The sequence below is a fragment of the Rhinichthys klamathensis genome, unplaced genomic scaffold, assembly GCF_029890125.1.
Source record: "Rhinichthys klamathensis goyatoka isolate OS25496 unplaced genomic scaffold, OSU_Roscu_1.1 h1tg000561l_1, whole genome shotgun sequence".
In the NCBI taxonomy this organism is placed as follows: Eukaryota; Metazoa; Chordata; class Actinopteri; order Cypriniformes; family Leuciscidae; genus Rhinichthys; species Rhinichthys klamathensis.
Window position 1 is genome coordinate 1121116 of NW_026607027.1, and position 17411 is coordinate 1138526.

Genomic DNA, 17411 nt, shown 5'->3' on the forward strand with positions numbered 1-17411 from the left:
GAATTATTTGCAAATTACAGATGAAAATCTTTGTCAGACACAGATAGTAAAATAAGCTCTCATTTCAATATTCAAAATATCTAAAATACCTAGCTTTTAACCAAAACTTTTATGTAGGATTTTCAAAGGCAGATTCACAGAGCCAAAAAATAAATAAAAAACATTTATTTGATGTATGTTTTTGTTATGTTTGGTTTCTCACTTCCCAGTGAGTGAATAATGAAACTAGGAAAATAGGTCTTAGGAAACTAGGGAAAGTTAACTTTGGAAAATGAAAATTTTTCATTATATAGCAATTTTTTTTTTGTTCAGTTACGATGTTCAAAGCATAAAATGCAAAACAAAAAAAATAAAAACAAAAATATATATATATATGAAAAAAAATCAGTATACTGTTTATTTTCCAATTTTGTCAAAACAAAACTGTTTTAAAAAATGTTTTAAAAACATTTTCATAAATCATATTTTCAGATATAATGTTTTTGTAATGTTTGACAAATGCTGATATTAAAAGTTTACAGTTTGTATCTAAATCTTTGTTGTTTTTCATAGTGTGATTTTTGAGGAATTGTATTGAATCCAATTAGGGTCAATTTGACCCGGTCCATAAGGGGAGTACACAGAATTCGAACAGAACACAAGGGTTATGGGATCGAAACTGGCCGGCCCAAAAGTTATGAAAGACATCGTTAAAATAGTCTGAGTGACTACAGTGGCTCAATCTTAAGTTTATCAAGCGACGAGAATACTTTTTGTGCGCAAAAAACAAACAAAAATAACGACTTTATTCAACTAATCATTTCCTTCGCTGTGGGCAGTGATATTTCACGTAGTGATAATGCACAAAGCTTCTAGGTTGCACGTCAGTCACACGTAGGCTCACTATTGGCCGACGCCGGTCATGTGTGTGATGCGTGACGTACAACCTAAAAGCTTTGCGTAGTTTCACTACGTGAAATATCACGGCCGTACAGAGAAGGAAATGATTAGTTGAATAAAGTCGTTATTTTTGTTTGTTTGTTGCGCACAAAAAGTATTCTCGTCGCTTGATAAACTTAAGATTGAGCCACTGTAGTCACTTGGACTATTTTAACGATGTCTTTCATAACTTTTGGGCCGGCCAGTTTCGATCCCTTAAGAAGCCTATGGAGAAGTGATACAGCTCTCAGATTTAATCAAAAATATCTTAATTTGTGTTCCGAAGATGAACGAAAGTCTTACGGGGTTGGAACAACATGAGGGTGAGTAATTACTGACAGAATTTACATTTTTGGGTGAACTAACCCTTTAACTTTAGGTTATCAAATTATATAAGAAAAAGGTCATGCAGGGACATTGCCCCTATCTTGAATTTTAGGGGCATCATAACTGCATTCTAATAATGTTTATGTTTGTTTTTTGCAAAGTGAGTGACATACTCGATAACGTCAACTCGCAGCCCCGCCCATAAAAAAAAAAAATTTATCGTAGACGATACAGCTAATATTTACACATGCACACGCAAATCGACTTTCTTCTGCCGCAGTCTGCTGTACGTTCTGCATGTCTTGATTGACAGATGTCTCGTCCAATCAGCGGTCAGTATTCCATTTGCCGCATATACCTACCTTTTCCGTTTTGTCTGAATTGTTGTGTTTTCTAACTTTTTAATTTGTTTTTAGTCTTTCCATTGCGTTTATAAATTTGTTTTTTTTTTTAGAATTGTGGTTTGTTTTGCACTTCTCATTCATGTAATTTCCCCTCTAATAAAACGGGTCTACACACTGGTATGTTCACACTGCTCTTTTCCATACAATCAAAATCAAGTTGTCAAAAAGTAGTTCATACACATTTTCCGTTATAGTAACCTGAAGTAGACTTAGTGCATGAATCATATTGGCTAATTTTATGATGCGTTTATGTATTTTTGACAGACCCTGGCCACCATTTTCTTTTATCTTATGGAAAAGAGCAGTGTGAACATTCTGATAAACTTTTATGTTCCACAAACAAAATAAATCATTTGGGTTTGCAACAACATGAGAGTGAGCAAATGATGGCCAAATGTTTTTTTTGTTTTTTTTTGGTGAACAATCCTTAAAGATCCTTGCCATCCGTAACTAAAGAAAGCCTACCATTCAATTGTCAGAATCTTTAATGTGTGATCATGTGACTCAGTGCATCATCACATAATCATTTCACTTCAGATTAAAATCACAATTATGAGATGTGTCATGTTACGATTCATTCTGTAGTCCACAGTGCACATATTGGAAGCATTTATATACATGCTTAGCACATGTCCACTCAATGTCTGAACACATCACTGAGGCATAACTCACAAGACCTTTTTAAAAAAGGTATTCCTAAAGGCCCAATAAATGTTTACCGTGACATCATGATGTGAACTGAAACGTCAGTTTAAGGGAAATGCCTGTCATGAAAGGTCATACTGATTTCCTGCTTCTGGCTAGAGCTTATAGAAAATGTATATTTCGTACTGTTAAATGATCTAATGCCGGGGTTTTCAAAATCCAATTTGAGCTGTAGAAGTGTCAAGACTGAGATCTGTAAAAATCTGATTTGAATCGCATTTCAAATCAGCTCCAAATGTGGTTTAGGTGGGTTTTTTTTTGCTTGCTTTCCAGACCTTCAAAAACCAATCTGGATCAAATCTGGGCATGCAAAAAAATCCGATTTTTGCTAGCAGTCTAAACATAGCCTAAGTGCGACATTTGTGACTTGTGACTATACTGTGCCTCATTTGCACAGAAAAGAGGTGTGTTTGAAAAGAATGACACCCGCTTTATTTAAATATGACTGCCACAGTGCTACACCAGTCACTCTTCTGATCGCTCAATCACGTCATGTGGGGTTATTTACAAGAGTGACAACTGAATTCTACAACTAAATGATCTCATGGAAAATATCAGCTAGTGACAACGCCATTTATATAAAATCCTCAGAATATGTATGGACCCTAACTAAACAACTAAGATGTTTGTGTTACCCTCATTTGGACACTGACAGCTTGTCTGAGGTGATAGAAAAATCACAGAAACAGAGGTACTTGTCTTGACTCATTCACAAAAAAAAACTAGCATAAATGACTGTATTCTTTAAATGCACATTATTGTAGTATTATGTCATATCTGCTTTATATAAGAACATCATTTATAAGGGTAAAAGCATAAACAAAACAGTAAAAATGAACTTTCACTAAACCATCTTTCTTACTCATAGCCACACGATGCTAAAATGTTGCTTTTGTTATCAATAAGTCAATTACTGTAATTTCTTCTTGTTCCACATTTTAATGTGCTTGTCTTCAGTGTCACACGATCCTTCAGAAATCATTCTAATATGATGATTTGATCCTCAAAAAACATTCATTATTATTATCAATGTTGAAAACAGTTGTGTACAATTATTTTTTAGGATTATTTGATGAATAGAAAGATGAATTTATTTGAAATAGAATCTTTTGTAACATTATAAATGTCTTTACTGTAACTTTTGATCAATTTAATTCATCCTTGATAAATACAAGTATTGATTTATTTTATTTATTTCCCCAAAAAATAAAATAAAAATTCTTACTGACCCCAAAATGTTGAACGGTAGTGTTTAAATGTTACAAAAGCTTTCTATTTCAGATAAATGCTGTTCTTTTAAACGTTCTTTTCATCAAATAATCCTGAAACAAAAACGTAAATAACTGTTTTGAACATTGATAATAATGAGAAATGTTTCTTGAGCATCAAATCATCATATTAGAATGATTTCTGAAGGATCATGTGACACTGAAGACTGGAGTAATGATGCGGAAAATGCAGCTTTAATCACAGGAATAAGTTTTAAATTATAATAATATTTCACAATATAACGTTAATAATTTTTTGAGTTTACTTTATTGGATGAAATATATGTACTATATATTTCTTATTATTTGGATTTTTTTTATAACAAATGAACATCTATACAGTTAAGCCAAGCTGTAAAATATTTTATCAGGTAGAAATTGTGAGTGATTTGGGCCTTCAAATATTTTTATGAACAATGGTGCCAAAATGAATCAATATGAGTACGAAGTCAAAAAGGTTGAGATCCACTGACACACTAGTCATATTTGAAGAGAAGACATGACTCTCATTTTGTGACTATTAGAGAATGAGACATCAACGCTATCAGTATGCATTTTGAATGACCCTTAGTGACATTTAAAATCTTATTTGAAACACTGACCCAGAATACGTAGCTCAGTAATTGAAGTCACTGCACTTTTGCTCTTCGAATCCAAGGACACAGACATGTTCTCTCCTATAAATTAATGACAATGATGAAGGCCTCAGAAATGCTTGACCCTCTACTTAAAAATGCTGCCCCTTCAAGATCCAAGGCCAAGCGGGAAGGACGAGTAATCCCAGCACCATCGAGTGTTTTGTGAGCGCCCAGGCTCTGTGAGAGTTATTGTTCCTTCTGAGTCACATCTCTTAAGGTGCGATTCATCACGTAAGTACAGAAGGCCTCCGCTGCCTTTGCTGTTTCTCCAAGAGAGAGCGGGTGGGGAAGATGCATGACTTGCCCTGAAGGTGTAGCCGAGCGCAGATGCTGTTGGGCAGCTTTGATTAAGAGTGTCTTAGCCAAGGGAAGGACATAGGTGAATCGCTTCACCTGCGCATTCCGGCACGGAGCCTCTCGTGCAGTTAATTATCGTCCTGTCTCAGCAGAGAGCACGAATCGTGGGCCGTGGATTGGTGAGCTTTAAGAGAACTAGGAGAACGGCTGAAAGCACGGCAGTTCGAGCTTGGCCGGGGGGGTGCCAAAATCATTTTCAGGCTTTTAGGCGCAGTCGTTAAGCTGCCGAGCGCGTGATGCTTCCCACACAACGCCTGCCAAGCGAACGCTGCGTACGTCAGCCGTGGAATGAATAAAGATTGCCATCATCCGTGCTTGTGTTACGGGTGACTAACCTCTCGCTGAACCGGCTCTCATTCCACGCAGCCTTCTGCGACACCCTGACTGTACGGTAATTTTCAAATGCAGCTGCCACAAAGCAATTCATCCTGACTCTACCACCTGTGGCTCCGAGACGTCCCTCAGGCCTTTTCTTTTTCTGCTCTTTTCTTTAACTCCCGAGCGCGACCGGAGAACGTGACGCTACTTGCATTTGCAATGTGTGCTAACGAGGGGCGCAAATCCAATTTAGTATGCTAATGCGCTTAGATGTGCTATACCCCCGAGGAGCGTTTCTCAACAACAAGGTTATGCCGAAGGGGACGTGGTGCCCTCACAAAGGACAGGCAACATTAAGCATCGTAGGCAAAAACAAGCTTTCAGGGCACTGTAGTCCTTTTAGCCCGGCTGTTCTGGGATTGCTTTCCAGGACGGCTGACATTGACGTGCACCAGCGGCAGGTGATGCGTGCGTGTCTGTGAGGTACGGAAAAATGCCTGAAGAGACAGCCGGGTGTTTGGCTTCCTTGCTTGGCCCACGGGAATCTGCTATTAAAGAAACTACGGCCCATCCTGGAAGAGGACCATTGATTCGTTTAATTTTATGCTGGAAAATGATTTCCCCGATGGCCAGTTTCACCAGAGCGCATTGTCTGTGAAAATAAAAAAAAATGCTCTAAAGCAAAAGATGAAGCATCTCATGCTCTCTGTTTAATGCGGATGCTTGGAATTCATGACACTTTAGGTTTGGCCCTAAAGGCCTCTCGTGCAATATGAAGAAGAGAGAATGAGGCATATAAACTACACATATAAGTCAGACGTCTCATTAAATCGGCTTCACATGGCATTAAAGCATTAATGTAGACAACTGACCCGCTTGTCACACAGCTGAAAAACTGCCACATTTCCTTTCAAGCCTGATTTGCAGGCACATTCATTATTTGTAGCCTTCTGAGATATTGATGGACTTTTTCCTGGGTTGTGATCCAGAGCTTAAAAAAAGTCCAGCTGTCATGCACCTCAACACATTTAGCATATTTACTACGCTGTCGCGTAGTAAAGCATAAATTTGAAAAATAATTACAAGGAAAAGTCACAAATTAACCATGACATGTTGAAGTAGAAAATACAGAAACAGTAACTTTTTCATCTAAATTTGGCTTTAAAGGCACACCATGTAATTTTTCGCCGCTAGAGGTCGCGTTTTCAAAACAAAGGCGTAGCTTGATAAACGCCGTGATTTCGGTTTTAAGAGCAGTGGAGCTTTTATTATGCCACAGCGACCTCTTCCGCTTCTTCCGGTCATATATGTGGGGTAACAGTTTAGATTTGAGTGAGTTGAAAGTTATGTTATAATGCTACTCTGTGCGTTCGCTACAATGCGGCTACTATGAGACACTTTACGCACTGCAGTAAGTTAGATCGAGGTATGGTAAAACATGGTACTCGCGTAAAATTTACAGGATAAAACCGAAAATCGAGGGTAACATGGGTATGATGTCATTGACTCGCAGACACGGTCCGTGTCCTGGTTAAAATTGCTTATTTCTCTAGATTTAAACATTCTTGGAAACATTTGGGATAATGTAAGTACACAAGTCAACAAAATATATAACATTGTTCTAGTGGTTTTTGGATATTTTAATCCAAAAATTTTACATAGTTTGTGCCTTTAATTGAAGTTATTTAAATACAGTTATTAAGTAATTAAGTTAAAATATATTTATGGACTTTTAGCCAGCACATTGGTAGTTGCAACAGTGTAGTAGGTGGTTAAAATCAAAACAACCCAGCCCAAGTGTCTATGATAGTCTGTAAATATGACAACATAAGTCCATGGGTTTTATTGCCTATTTTATTATGCACCAGGCCAAAACCATACACCTGATCGCCTGATCGCCACATCTCACCTAAATACATCGCTGGGTTACTTGTCAAAGTTAAAATGTGTATGTTATAATAGTGCTATCTCACAAAATGTTTAAAACATTCTGACATTTGTATTTATATCGTCCCATGTACCCAGGCCCGCCCACAGAAATGACTGGGCCCCTGAAAAGGTCCAGTGAATGGGCCCTCCCCAAATCTGCAATAGGCTACTCATATCATGCGTGTGCTCTCTCTCTCTCTCCTACATTAACACATACATTTAACTGAGAGAGACTTACTCAGTGATGGGGTCTATAGGCTACACACACATGCACACACACGGCTCTCAAGTGTCACGCATTGAACATGACAGTCACTCATTTCGGTCTTTTGTCACGCACTCCCGCCACACATTGTATTTCTCACGCGGAAAAACGATTTATAATATATTTAATATGCCGCAGCGCCCAAAATGTCTCTGGCCGCGCCGCTCTCACTTTGGACCCGGCAGGAATCAAGCGCGTTCTGTGTTGTTAGTCGAGCTACACAAAAGCCAATCAGAAAATAACACTATTGTATGGGTACGATTTAACGCAACAACCAATGAAAAAAAAGAAAGAAAATTGTCATGAAACAACCCCATTCCCGCGACCTGTCCAACATCTAATGGTGTGTTCACACCGAACGCGAATAGAGCGTAAAATTCGCGTCTATTAGACGCTTGAACATTCGCTCGAGTTCAAAGTTTTCAACTTGCGTGGAAGACATTCGCGGCAAACGCGTCGCCCAATTTGCGTCATTCGCAACGCCCGGCGCGAATGATGCATCTATTCGCGTCTTTGCATTGACTTTGTATGTAATCTACTCGCGCAAATAATTAAATTCGCGTTCGGTGTGAACACACCATAAGGCTGCCACTCTGCAGAAGCAAATTCCATCCTATCTTCGATATGTTGGAGTAGTTTTAGCCGGACAGTGCACATGACAACTGCTGTAAATGACATGAAATATTCTCTCAGTCCTCGCGCATCTGATAAAGCCTCATTAGATAATTTACAGGACGATTTTAGGCAATCGATTGCTTCAATCACACTGGGGAGGTGGTGAGCAATAGGTCTTACTTTTTCTTTTACTGTCTATGGTCTTACCGCGTCAATTCGCGCACTCCATCGTGTGTCACTCACTTGCGCTGCTGACCGCGAACTGGCGCGAAGCACTGGCGTTTTGACTTTGCGTTACGTACAACAAAAAATAGCCTACTCAGACCATTTTCAGGAGAGGGGTGTTTCATTATGAAACAAATAAATATGAACATGAACATAATTATTGCTGGACTGCATGCCCCCCCCCCCCCCCCCCCCCCCCCCCACCCCCCCCCCCCCCCCCACAGCGGCTGGGCCCCAGAAAACGTTCCCCTTCATCCCCCCTTATGGACGGCCCTGCATGTACCATCTGAAGCTGTATAGTCATTTTTTTTCAAGCCATGTGCTAAAATGGTAAAATAATGTCTCAATTTAATTTATTAGCAAAGAGACTTCATGTCATGGTATTGATTCATCAACTTAGTTCACCTAGAGAGACGCTTGGCATCCAGCCTAGTCCTGCTGTGTAGGTGAAGGGGGTTTAGGGAGCAGGGATGTATGTGTGTGTGTGTGTGTGTGTGTGAAGCGCGTGTAATATCTCACCATCTGTTTTGAGAGTCAGGGGCGTCGGTGGGCTCAGGACCCTGGCGTTGGTCACAGTGTTCTTTACTTGGCACACGTAGCTGCCCACGTCCGAGGGCTGCACCTTGGAGATATACAGATTTCCCATTTCTTGCGAGATGAATCGCCGGCTGTCCTCTGCCACGAACGAGGGGAGCTCATTGAACACCCAGCTGTAGATGATCTCTGCTGGGGCAAGGAGGAGAGCAAGCAGATGAGCTGCAAGAACAACGCACATGTCCCTAAGGAAAACCCAGTCTAAATCTGCATTGTAGAGCGCTGACCTTGTCAGAGCGAGGGCTGATAGGAGAAGGGAGTCTGGGAGCTGATGTGTAGGTGATATGGATTAATTCAGTGCTCTCTACTACAGGGTTCATGGGAATCATAACTTGCATGTTAAATGCACAGAGAAACTGTTTTGTGTTTGCATAATATACGGAACTGCATTGGAATTGAGGGAAGTAACCCTGTGTCCAGGCTAGGCCACACACAATAAAGCAGAAAACACATATCTTCCCTGCTAAACTTTAACCTAACCAGAAGTGTTAATGGTACTCAAGTCTCTTATTTGATCAAAAACACAGTAAATATTGTGAAATATTACAATTTAAAAGAAGCGTTTTCTATTTTTAATATATTTTAAAATGTAATTTATCAATTTGATGGCAAAGCTGAATTTACAACAGCCATTACTCCACTATTTAATATGATCGATCATTCTAAAATATAAGTGCATAAAAAAATCATATAAGTTGCATCATTTGTCTGTTTTATAAATACAAACAAATGACGTATCTTAATGTTAATTACATGTTTTTTATGCACTATATATATATTTTAGTTGACATAATGAATTAAAAAGTATTGAAGTTGTGCCCACATGCTATGTCAACCCTGTTACCACCATCATTTTCCACCTTTAAAAGTACTTAACTATTCCATAAATAATAATAATAAATGCTATCATATCAACGTTAACATAATCCACAAAGCAAACTCTTTATCGTATTATTTTGTTATGACTGTCAGTAAGGGATGATTTAAAAAGGTCAACCCTGTTACCATGATTTTGTATGAATAACTGATTTTTGAAAAGAGTTTTTATTTTATTTTATTTTTTTATACAAATGTCAACATAACAATTTCTTTTTAGGAAGCACTTTGTGGTTTCAAAGACTGCAAAACTAAAAAGAGAAAGTCTAAAGTCCCTGCTTTCTCTTCCATTCCATTACATCATTTGAAGGCGACACCCACATGTCTCCGTATCTAATCACTATATTATAGATTATTGTTCTGAAGTTGGGAAACAAAAGTCAAGACATGCAATCATTGCGTTTTCGTGATCAATCATTACTGTCACTTCCGAGTACCCGGGCGCATTTCTTATTCCGCGCAGATATGCAGGGGAATGAAGTATTCTTTATCATGTCATATTGAGCTAGAATCCAAATGACAAAAGACTGGCTGTCAACAGAACAAAATTATGTGTGTTTTTCTGTAACTCTGAAGCAGTCATATTATGCCATATAAATCCAGGAGATATGAGAGAGCGGATTACTTCTCTGATCTCATGCTGTTTGCCTTATGTCGACTATATCGCAGTCACACAGACTTTCTCGTAGAGGAACAGGGAAAAAAAGAAAGAAAGAGACAAACTTCCTCATGGTCCAAATGAATTTCCCCAAGACCAATTTATTCACCAAATAATTAAAGAATGAATTTCATAGACCATTGATTTCTTTTGCATAGTAAATACAGGTGCCATGCTCCCGCTGATTAATCACTGAAGGATTGCCACTCTTTATAGAGATTCCAGTTCAATTTTTCATACACGAGGGCTAATGTCACCTGAGTAAACAATGAATATTTATCTCATAAATAAAATTCAAAAGGACTCTCATGAAAGGCGTCCTCATAAAGCGTCAAACAATATAAATCACATTATTTCTAGCTGACGGCATCAGCGCCTGAGGCTTCTGATACTGTTTTTTGAGCTCATGCCCTAGGTTTACACAAGGAGTTACGACTGTTAGCAACTGGGGAAAGATGAAGTTATTGTCAAAGAGTCACTGAACTGGAATAGAATGAAAGATCACGATGACAATGATCAGAAGCACAGCAGTGCTCTAGTTCTGAAATATGCAGTATGGTTACATGCTCTACTGAGTTGGTCACCTATACTTTTGCTGCAAAGTCATGATGGAATGATAGTAAGTAAGCTTTAAAGGGAGGGATAGTTCACCCAATAATGAAAATTCTCTCATCATTTACTCAGCCTCATGCCATCCCTATGACTTTCTTTCTTTAGATAAACACATATCAATATTTTTTTTAGTATAATATCAATCCATATAGTGCAAGTAAATGGGTGCCGCTCGGTCGCCGCTTGAAAAACCACACACAGTGATTGTGACGGTAATCCATACAACCCCAGTGGATGAATCAATGTCTTCTAAGGCGCTCATACGACAGTAGACAGGAAGCATTGAAAGAGTTTAAAATATTCGTATTTTTCTTACACACAGTTATTGTTTGACATTGATTTGTCGACTGGGGCCATATGGATTACTGGCATGATCGCTATGTTGTGGTCTTGCAAGCGGCAACCATTCGCATGCATGATATGGACTCACATGCCTTGTTTACAGCTGATATTACGATTTTGGTCAATCGGATCACAAGTGTACAATGCTAAATACAGGCGTATATAGGGTCTAAAACATTTTGAGCTTATCCACTTTCAACCACTTCCAATGGTAGACAAAAACGCATTTGACAGGATTGTTCTCACCATTCCTGATTTTTAACCACACTCACCGTGCAAATGTAAATGTATCTCCCTCGTCTACTTATGATCCGATCAACCAAAACGCAGGTGTAAACAGGGCCACAGAGATGGATTATTTTCCTAAACAAATCTTTCTTTGTGTTTATCTGAAGAAAGAAAGTCATATACATCTCTGGGATGCCATGAGAGTAAATTATGAGAGAATTGTCATTGTTGGCTGAACTTTCCCTTTAAGCTTCGACTTTCCAAGGGTGTGACAATTAAAGAATTTTAAAAGTCTGGTTGAAAGTCTCCTCATATCCTGAAAGCAATCACTATGTTAAGTAGTCTAAATGTATTATATTTTACAACAAGTGGCAAGTATCTACATTTCAGGTTTGACAGTATGTTCTATGTACCACTGAATTTGCCCTATGCTGATTATTCAGTTAGATTCGACTGTGTTGCCACTATGTCCTGAAATCACATATGAATAAAGCTGAAATACACTGCATTCTTTCCTTTATGTCAACTTCAGAACTGGAGTCATTTCACCGGTGAATGACACATGATGCAATTCAAAGTTAGCATTTCCAAGATCATCTATTGCACATTTAAGTTTTCATTGTCAATGTTGACTATAAAATTCACTTTGTGAACAGTTTGTGTACTGTTAGTGTATTGAAGAACAATGATCAAGCTTACCAGAAAATTCCATTAATTTTGCTTGTTTATGAGGCAACAGGCATGCAACAAAACTAGATTTCCCATCAGTCTTTTTACCACTTAGACAGATAAAGCAGTTACACACATAATGAGCTTCATTTGCACTTCTTTTTGTTTTTACTAGCTGTACAAATGCTTGCTGTCTTTGTCAGAATGCGAAATAGTAATTGCTCAGTGTGTTTATTTTAGTTTTATAGATATCACATCATTAATATGCTTTCCGACTACATACTGTTCAAAATTCCCAGAAGAACTTGACAGGGGCATTACATTGAGCAAAGATATGAGTATACAGTCAATTTTATTTTTAGTGTAACGTCAGCACTCCACGCATTCATCAAGGTCAGGAACCAACAAACGCCTCCTCTACACTTTGAGTGGTAAAGCAAAAGCGATCATATTGAGAGTAATATCCTGTTTACATCTCAGTGATCTCAAATTATTTTCAATTACTTTCAGTTTTAATGTCATCTACCCATATTAATGCGGACGGAACCTCCTACGAGCAATTCAGACAAATGAAAGACAAATTAACCTCAAAGCCGTCCTACGAGTCCTAAAATAAATTCCCTGCAGTTCTTCCCATTCCACACATATCATATTCAGAGAACTGTTAATCATTCAAGCAAACATTTCATAGTTCCAGGTTATTACCACATGATGTTCACACAGGTCTTACAGTCTTATGTTGTGGTCTTGCAGACAATTATAATATATTATATTGCAGTGAACATATGGACATATTTCTTATACTATTTTTTTGTTTATTATTATTTTCCACATTATCGAATAGAGATTATGCAGTGGACAAAAATGTTAAGCAAGTAAAAAAGTTCAGATAAATCAAACAAATAAAGCTGGCTGCTTTAGCTCACTGTAAGCTCTAATCTTACACTAGTTTGTTTATTTATGTAAATGTTAGTTTTTATAAAGAAATTCATATGCACAATTTTCCTTTATCTACACAACTAATGTCAAGCATTTAAGTAGGACCCTTCAGTTCAGAGAAACATCTATTCAGTCCAAACTTTTGATCACAGTATATATAACATTTACATTCATCATAAATTGCTTGCTATTGCTAAATGATTGTTTATTATGTTGATTTCATCAGATTCTTAAATCCCAGTGCCGCTCAGAAGGTTTGCAGTTCTAAGCCTAATGGAAAACTACTATTGACATTTAAAGACAAATCATTCTGTGATCTGGTAGCCATTGAATGATGTTAATTTTCTTCATATCAGCTTTCTGTGCTAGCCAAACAATTACAGGAAATCGATAGACTAAAAACAGCCTTGTCTCATATAAATTGGTTGCTCGGTTTATTTTTTCTTTCCTTGAGTTTGCAAATGGTACAATGCTACGGCTCAGCCTCCTATATGCACTCTTGAAGGGCATGAAATCATTGACCACAACAGTAACAGTAAAAAGTTTGGACACACTGGACTGACATTATATTCACTTTAAAAAGGCTTATGCTTAAATTATTGACATTAGTTATGTAGAAAACATAAACCAGCAACATACTAATTTGACCAAAATTCTCTTATATATATTTAAGATGTTTTTGAAAAGAAATCAATACTTTTATTCAGCTAGAATGCATTGCATTAACCAAAAGTGACAGTAACCAAAAGACTTTTAAATTGTTACAAACAAAATTTATTTCAAATAAATTCTGTTCTCTTTAACTTTCTGTTCATGAAAGAATCTGGGATGTATCAGTGTATAACATGTATCAGTTGATTTATTGGATGTCTGTCTGTCTGTCTATATATCTATATATCTTCATTTAAAATTGGTCACACACAATCTTGTCCCATTTAATCCCTGTAAGTAAAGCTGTCTGATGTAACTTCAAATGCATTTGGCAACTTGACTATCGCATCTTGCCAAACCACGTTGGACCATGTCCAGATGTGCGATTGCAAACAGACAGAGGTCATTATTGCACCATACAGGCATGAGCATGACCATTACTGCATACACCACGATAAGGAGCCGAGAGAGAGCTTTAGCGGTGTTAGCACAGGTGTAAATTCACCAAACACTCCACTCTGAGCGAAATAAATCCCGGCCTGTGCTGACACAGATTCGGCTTAGTCCTTATCAGCTCCAACCCCTTTCCTTATTGGATATAATACGTTTGGTGGATATCATCTGCAGTGCTGTTTCACTTAGTTCAGCCCGGCTCTACTTAGCATGTGTCACCAGATAATCATAAGCCTTTATTTTATAACTCTGCAACTCTCAAATGTAAAGTGTGATTGATTTTGTGAAGGAACACCTGTTGATGCATCCGTCCAAACCCAGTACTACAATTCTGTTTGTTCTATTCAGGACAGTAACAGTGAATAACATCAAGGGACATTGCCGGACTGATTTGTATCATAACTGACTGGGCTTCCTGTTCCATATCGGCCCTTTTGTGTCAACCTATCCGTCTCTAACTGGTCAATGTAGTGTTTCCAGACAAGCATCAGCATCAAGGCTCAAATTTACCGGATCATTAGAAATGAAAAGAAATCGCACTCAGACAATTATTTCACGCAGACACAGGCAGCATGGGGGAACGTTTTAGTGGCCTGTCTCAATGCTATCTCGCTGCTCAGTTGTCCTCTAATGGAAAAGAGGATGAGATCTCTGTTTCCCTGTCTCTGTTATGAAATGGTTATGAAAAGTCATATTTTATGGTCTTTTTATAGAGCAGTTTCATCCATCCATTTGTTGAACCGCACTGTTCAGAAAATTTCTGAAGTTGTATTTGTATTGTAAAAAATATATTTTTTGAAGCTGTAAATAAATTATTGGAGTATGTTTTAAAAAAAAAACAATTTCTGGTTACACTTTATTTCATACAGTCTTTCTACTCCAAAATGTAGAAAGCAAATCCTACACCAACCCAAAACAACAACAACAACAACAGCATACAGATTTAGAACAAGCAAAGATTTCCATTTATGGGTGAAATATCCCTTTAAAAACGGTCTGCTTTGTTGAGATAATGGGCAGACAGGAAGAGAGGAAGCTGGATGAGGTTACTCTGAGTCTCTCTGAGCTCTAAATGTTCTAAAAATGGCCATCTCACCGCAAGCCTTTCATCTGATAGTGCTAGTTCAACTGCCTTGTCTGTATCATTCTCTTCCCATTCTCTTTGTCTCCCTGCATTCGAATTCATTTAACATGCAATTACAGGGACTGGAACAAGACAAGCAGAGATTGAAAAAAGATTGAAGAGAGTAAAAGGCCCTGTTTACTCCTGGTATTAAGATTCGTTTTGGTTGATTGGATCACAAGTAGATGAGGGAGAGACATACCCGTTTACACCTGTCAGTCTCTATTGTCCACTTTCAACCATTGCTGTCCTGGTTTCTTCGAGGGGAGGGTCTGTGAGCAGGGAAATGTATGGGTTTTTCAGATCTTTGATCTAATGGACAAAATAAGCTCATGCAATTTACATATGAACACACACGGGGATACGGAGAGCAGCAGCTTTCACTTCTGCTCTAAAAGCCGTAAGACCACGGCGAGTGTGTGATAGAACTCGGGAATGGTGAGAGAACATAGTACTTGGTACGGTTTTCATCTTCCAAACAAACTTGGGTCTCCAGCCAACAAAGTTTAAATCCTGTCCGGCTAGTGCGCTTCTCATATTTTTTACGCATTCCACTTGTAATCCGATCGACCAAAGCGCATCTTAATACCAGGTGTAAACAGATTTTCAGTTTGGTGGAGCAGGATTTTGGACCAATAAGATTTCATTGAACAGCACAACGCAACAAAAGTAGAAGCCTTGTGAATGACATGTCTTGTTGTGGATTTTTATACATTTGTAAACTTTATGTGCCATGTCGATACATTAACACATAACAGGGTTTCCATGTAACTCAAGGAAATGCTGTATATTATTTTTTCCTATCAACTTCCTAAAAGAACTGCCTTAGTTCACTCAAAAATTAAAATTCTGTCATTAATTACTCGTTCCAAACCCGTAAGACTTTCGTTCATCTTTAGAACACAAATGCAGATATTTTTAAAGAAATCTGAGAGATTTCTGTCCCTCCATTGACAGTCCACGCAACTACCACTTTGACGCTTGAAAATGTTCATAAAGATTGTAGAACTAATCCATTTGAAGTGAGTGGTTTAGTCTAAAGTCTACATTTTCTGAAGAGACCCGATTGCTTTATATGATGACCAGAATGAATTGCCTTTATTCACATATAAACATTCATTAACGCTCATCAGTTATGGTAAATGGAAGCTCAAGCATGCTTGCTTGACGTGCAAGAACCAATGAGGTTCATTCTCGTGTGTTACGTACCACGTTTAAGCTTCTCGCACGTCAAGCAAGCATGGTTGAGCTTCTGTTTATGTTCTCTCCGATGTAGACCAGAGCTATGAAATATGGCAGAACAAATCGACTACTGGCACAGAAGATAAATCTATATGACTTGTAACATCCATCTTATAAGATTCTTGTATATAATATTGTTTTTCATATGCAGCCAGCATCAAAAAAAAAAAAAAAACTCATGCTGGTGACCTTTATGTTGCTCTTTTCAGCAGGGAGGGAGACAAAAAGAGAGTACCCACCTGGTGAATGAGGAGGGGGGGCACACATTAGCACAACCCCCTGGCCTTCCCTCACCGAAACAGCTCCTCTAGTCCGACCGCTGAACGCCCCAAGATCTGCAAACACACACACACACACACACATGCAGGCATGGTTTTAGCCAGTGACAGAGTGACACACGGTGGCACAGAGACAGCTGTTAACCTCCAGATTAAGGGTCAGAGATTGCATGAGTGCCTGAAAATCGGATACGTGCTCGCGGCTCGGCTAGATTTAGTATCTGTCACCTGAGGTGTGACCTCTGTGTGAGCTTTCACTTTAACCTGCTCTAACGTTCAAAACCTACCGCTTAAATCTCACTTCCTGTTTCCCTCCAGACACGACGACCAAGTGGTAATTAAAACAGGTAACCTTGCTTGAAGCCTTCAATCTTGTGAGTACTTTTAAAATACCAAAGAGACATGGTAAATCATTTTAGTTCACAAAAAGCCGAGCACTGTGGGCAATCATTACAGTTTCAAGACATGTCTGAGGACAGACGTCGGATGGTATTTTTAAAATGTAATTTTGAGTTGGAATGTAGAGGTAAAGGTTTCCAAATGTAGCAGCGCTCTGGACAGGTGGAGCTACTACAGTTAATCTGTTGAAACAAATTGCATTTGCATAAATTACCATAATTAATCAGCCATCTCTCAGCACAACACCATGCCATTGGCTGACTGCCCTTTGCAGAGAGAATAGGTGTGGGGGATGTAGTGCTATCAGAGCACCGCAAAATAATTACAAATTTTGATGTTAAGAGCAACATTTGCATTGTTCAGATGTTGCTCTAAATC

General features: G+C 38.4%; 1 protein-coding gene across 4 annotated transcripts in view; it reads right to left on the minus strand.

The window, feature by feature from the left end:
* cntn5 (contactin 5) overlaps positions 1-17411 on the minus strand; it is a 349180-nt gene that overhangs the window by 107575 nt on the left and 224194 nt on the right. For 2 of the 4 annotated variants that reach the window (XM_056239389.1, XM_056239387.1), the window contains exons 6-7: positions 16596-16691; positions 8489-8692 (exon numbers count right to left, since the gene is read on the minus strand). In XM_056239389.1, coding sequence (XP_056095364.1) covers positions 8489-8692; positions 16596-16691 — 300 coding nt within the window. Of the gene's footprint in view, positions 1-8488; positions 8696-16595; positions 16692-17411 lie in introns of all 4 variants that reach the window. The other 2 variants (XM_056239388.1, XM_056239386.1) reach the window with 1 other exon arrangement.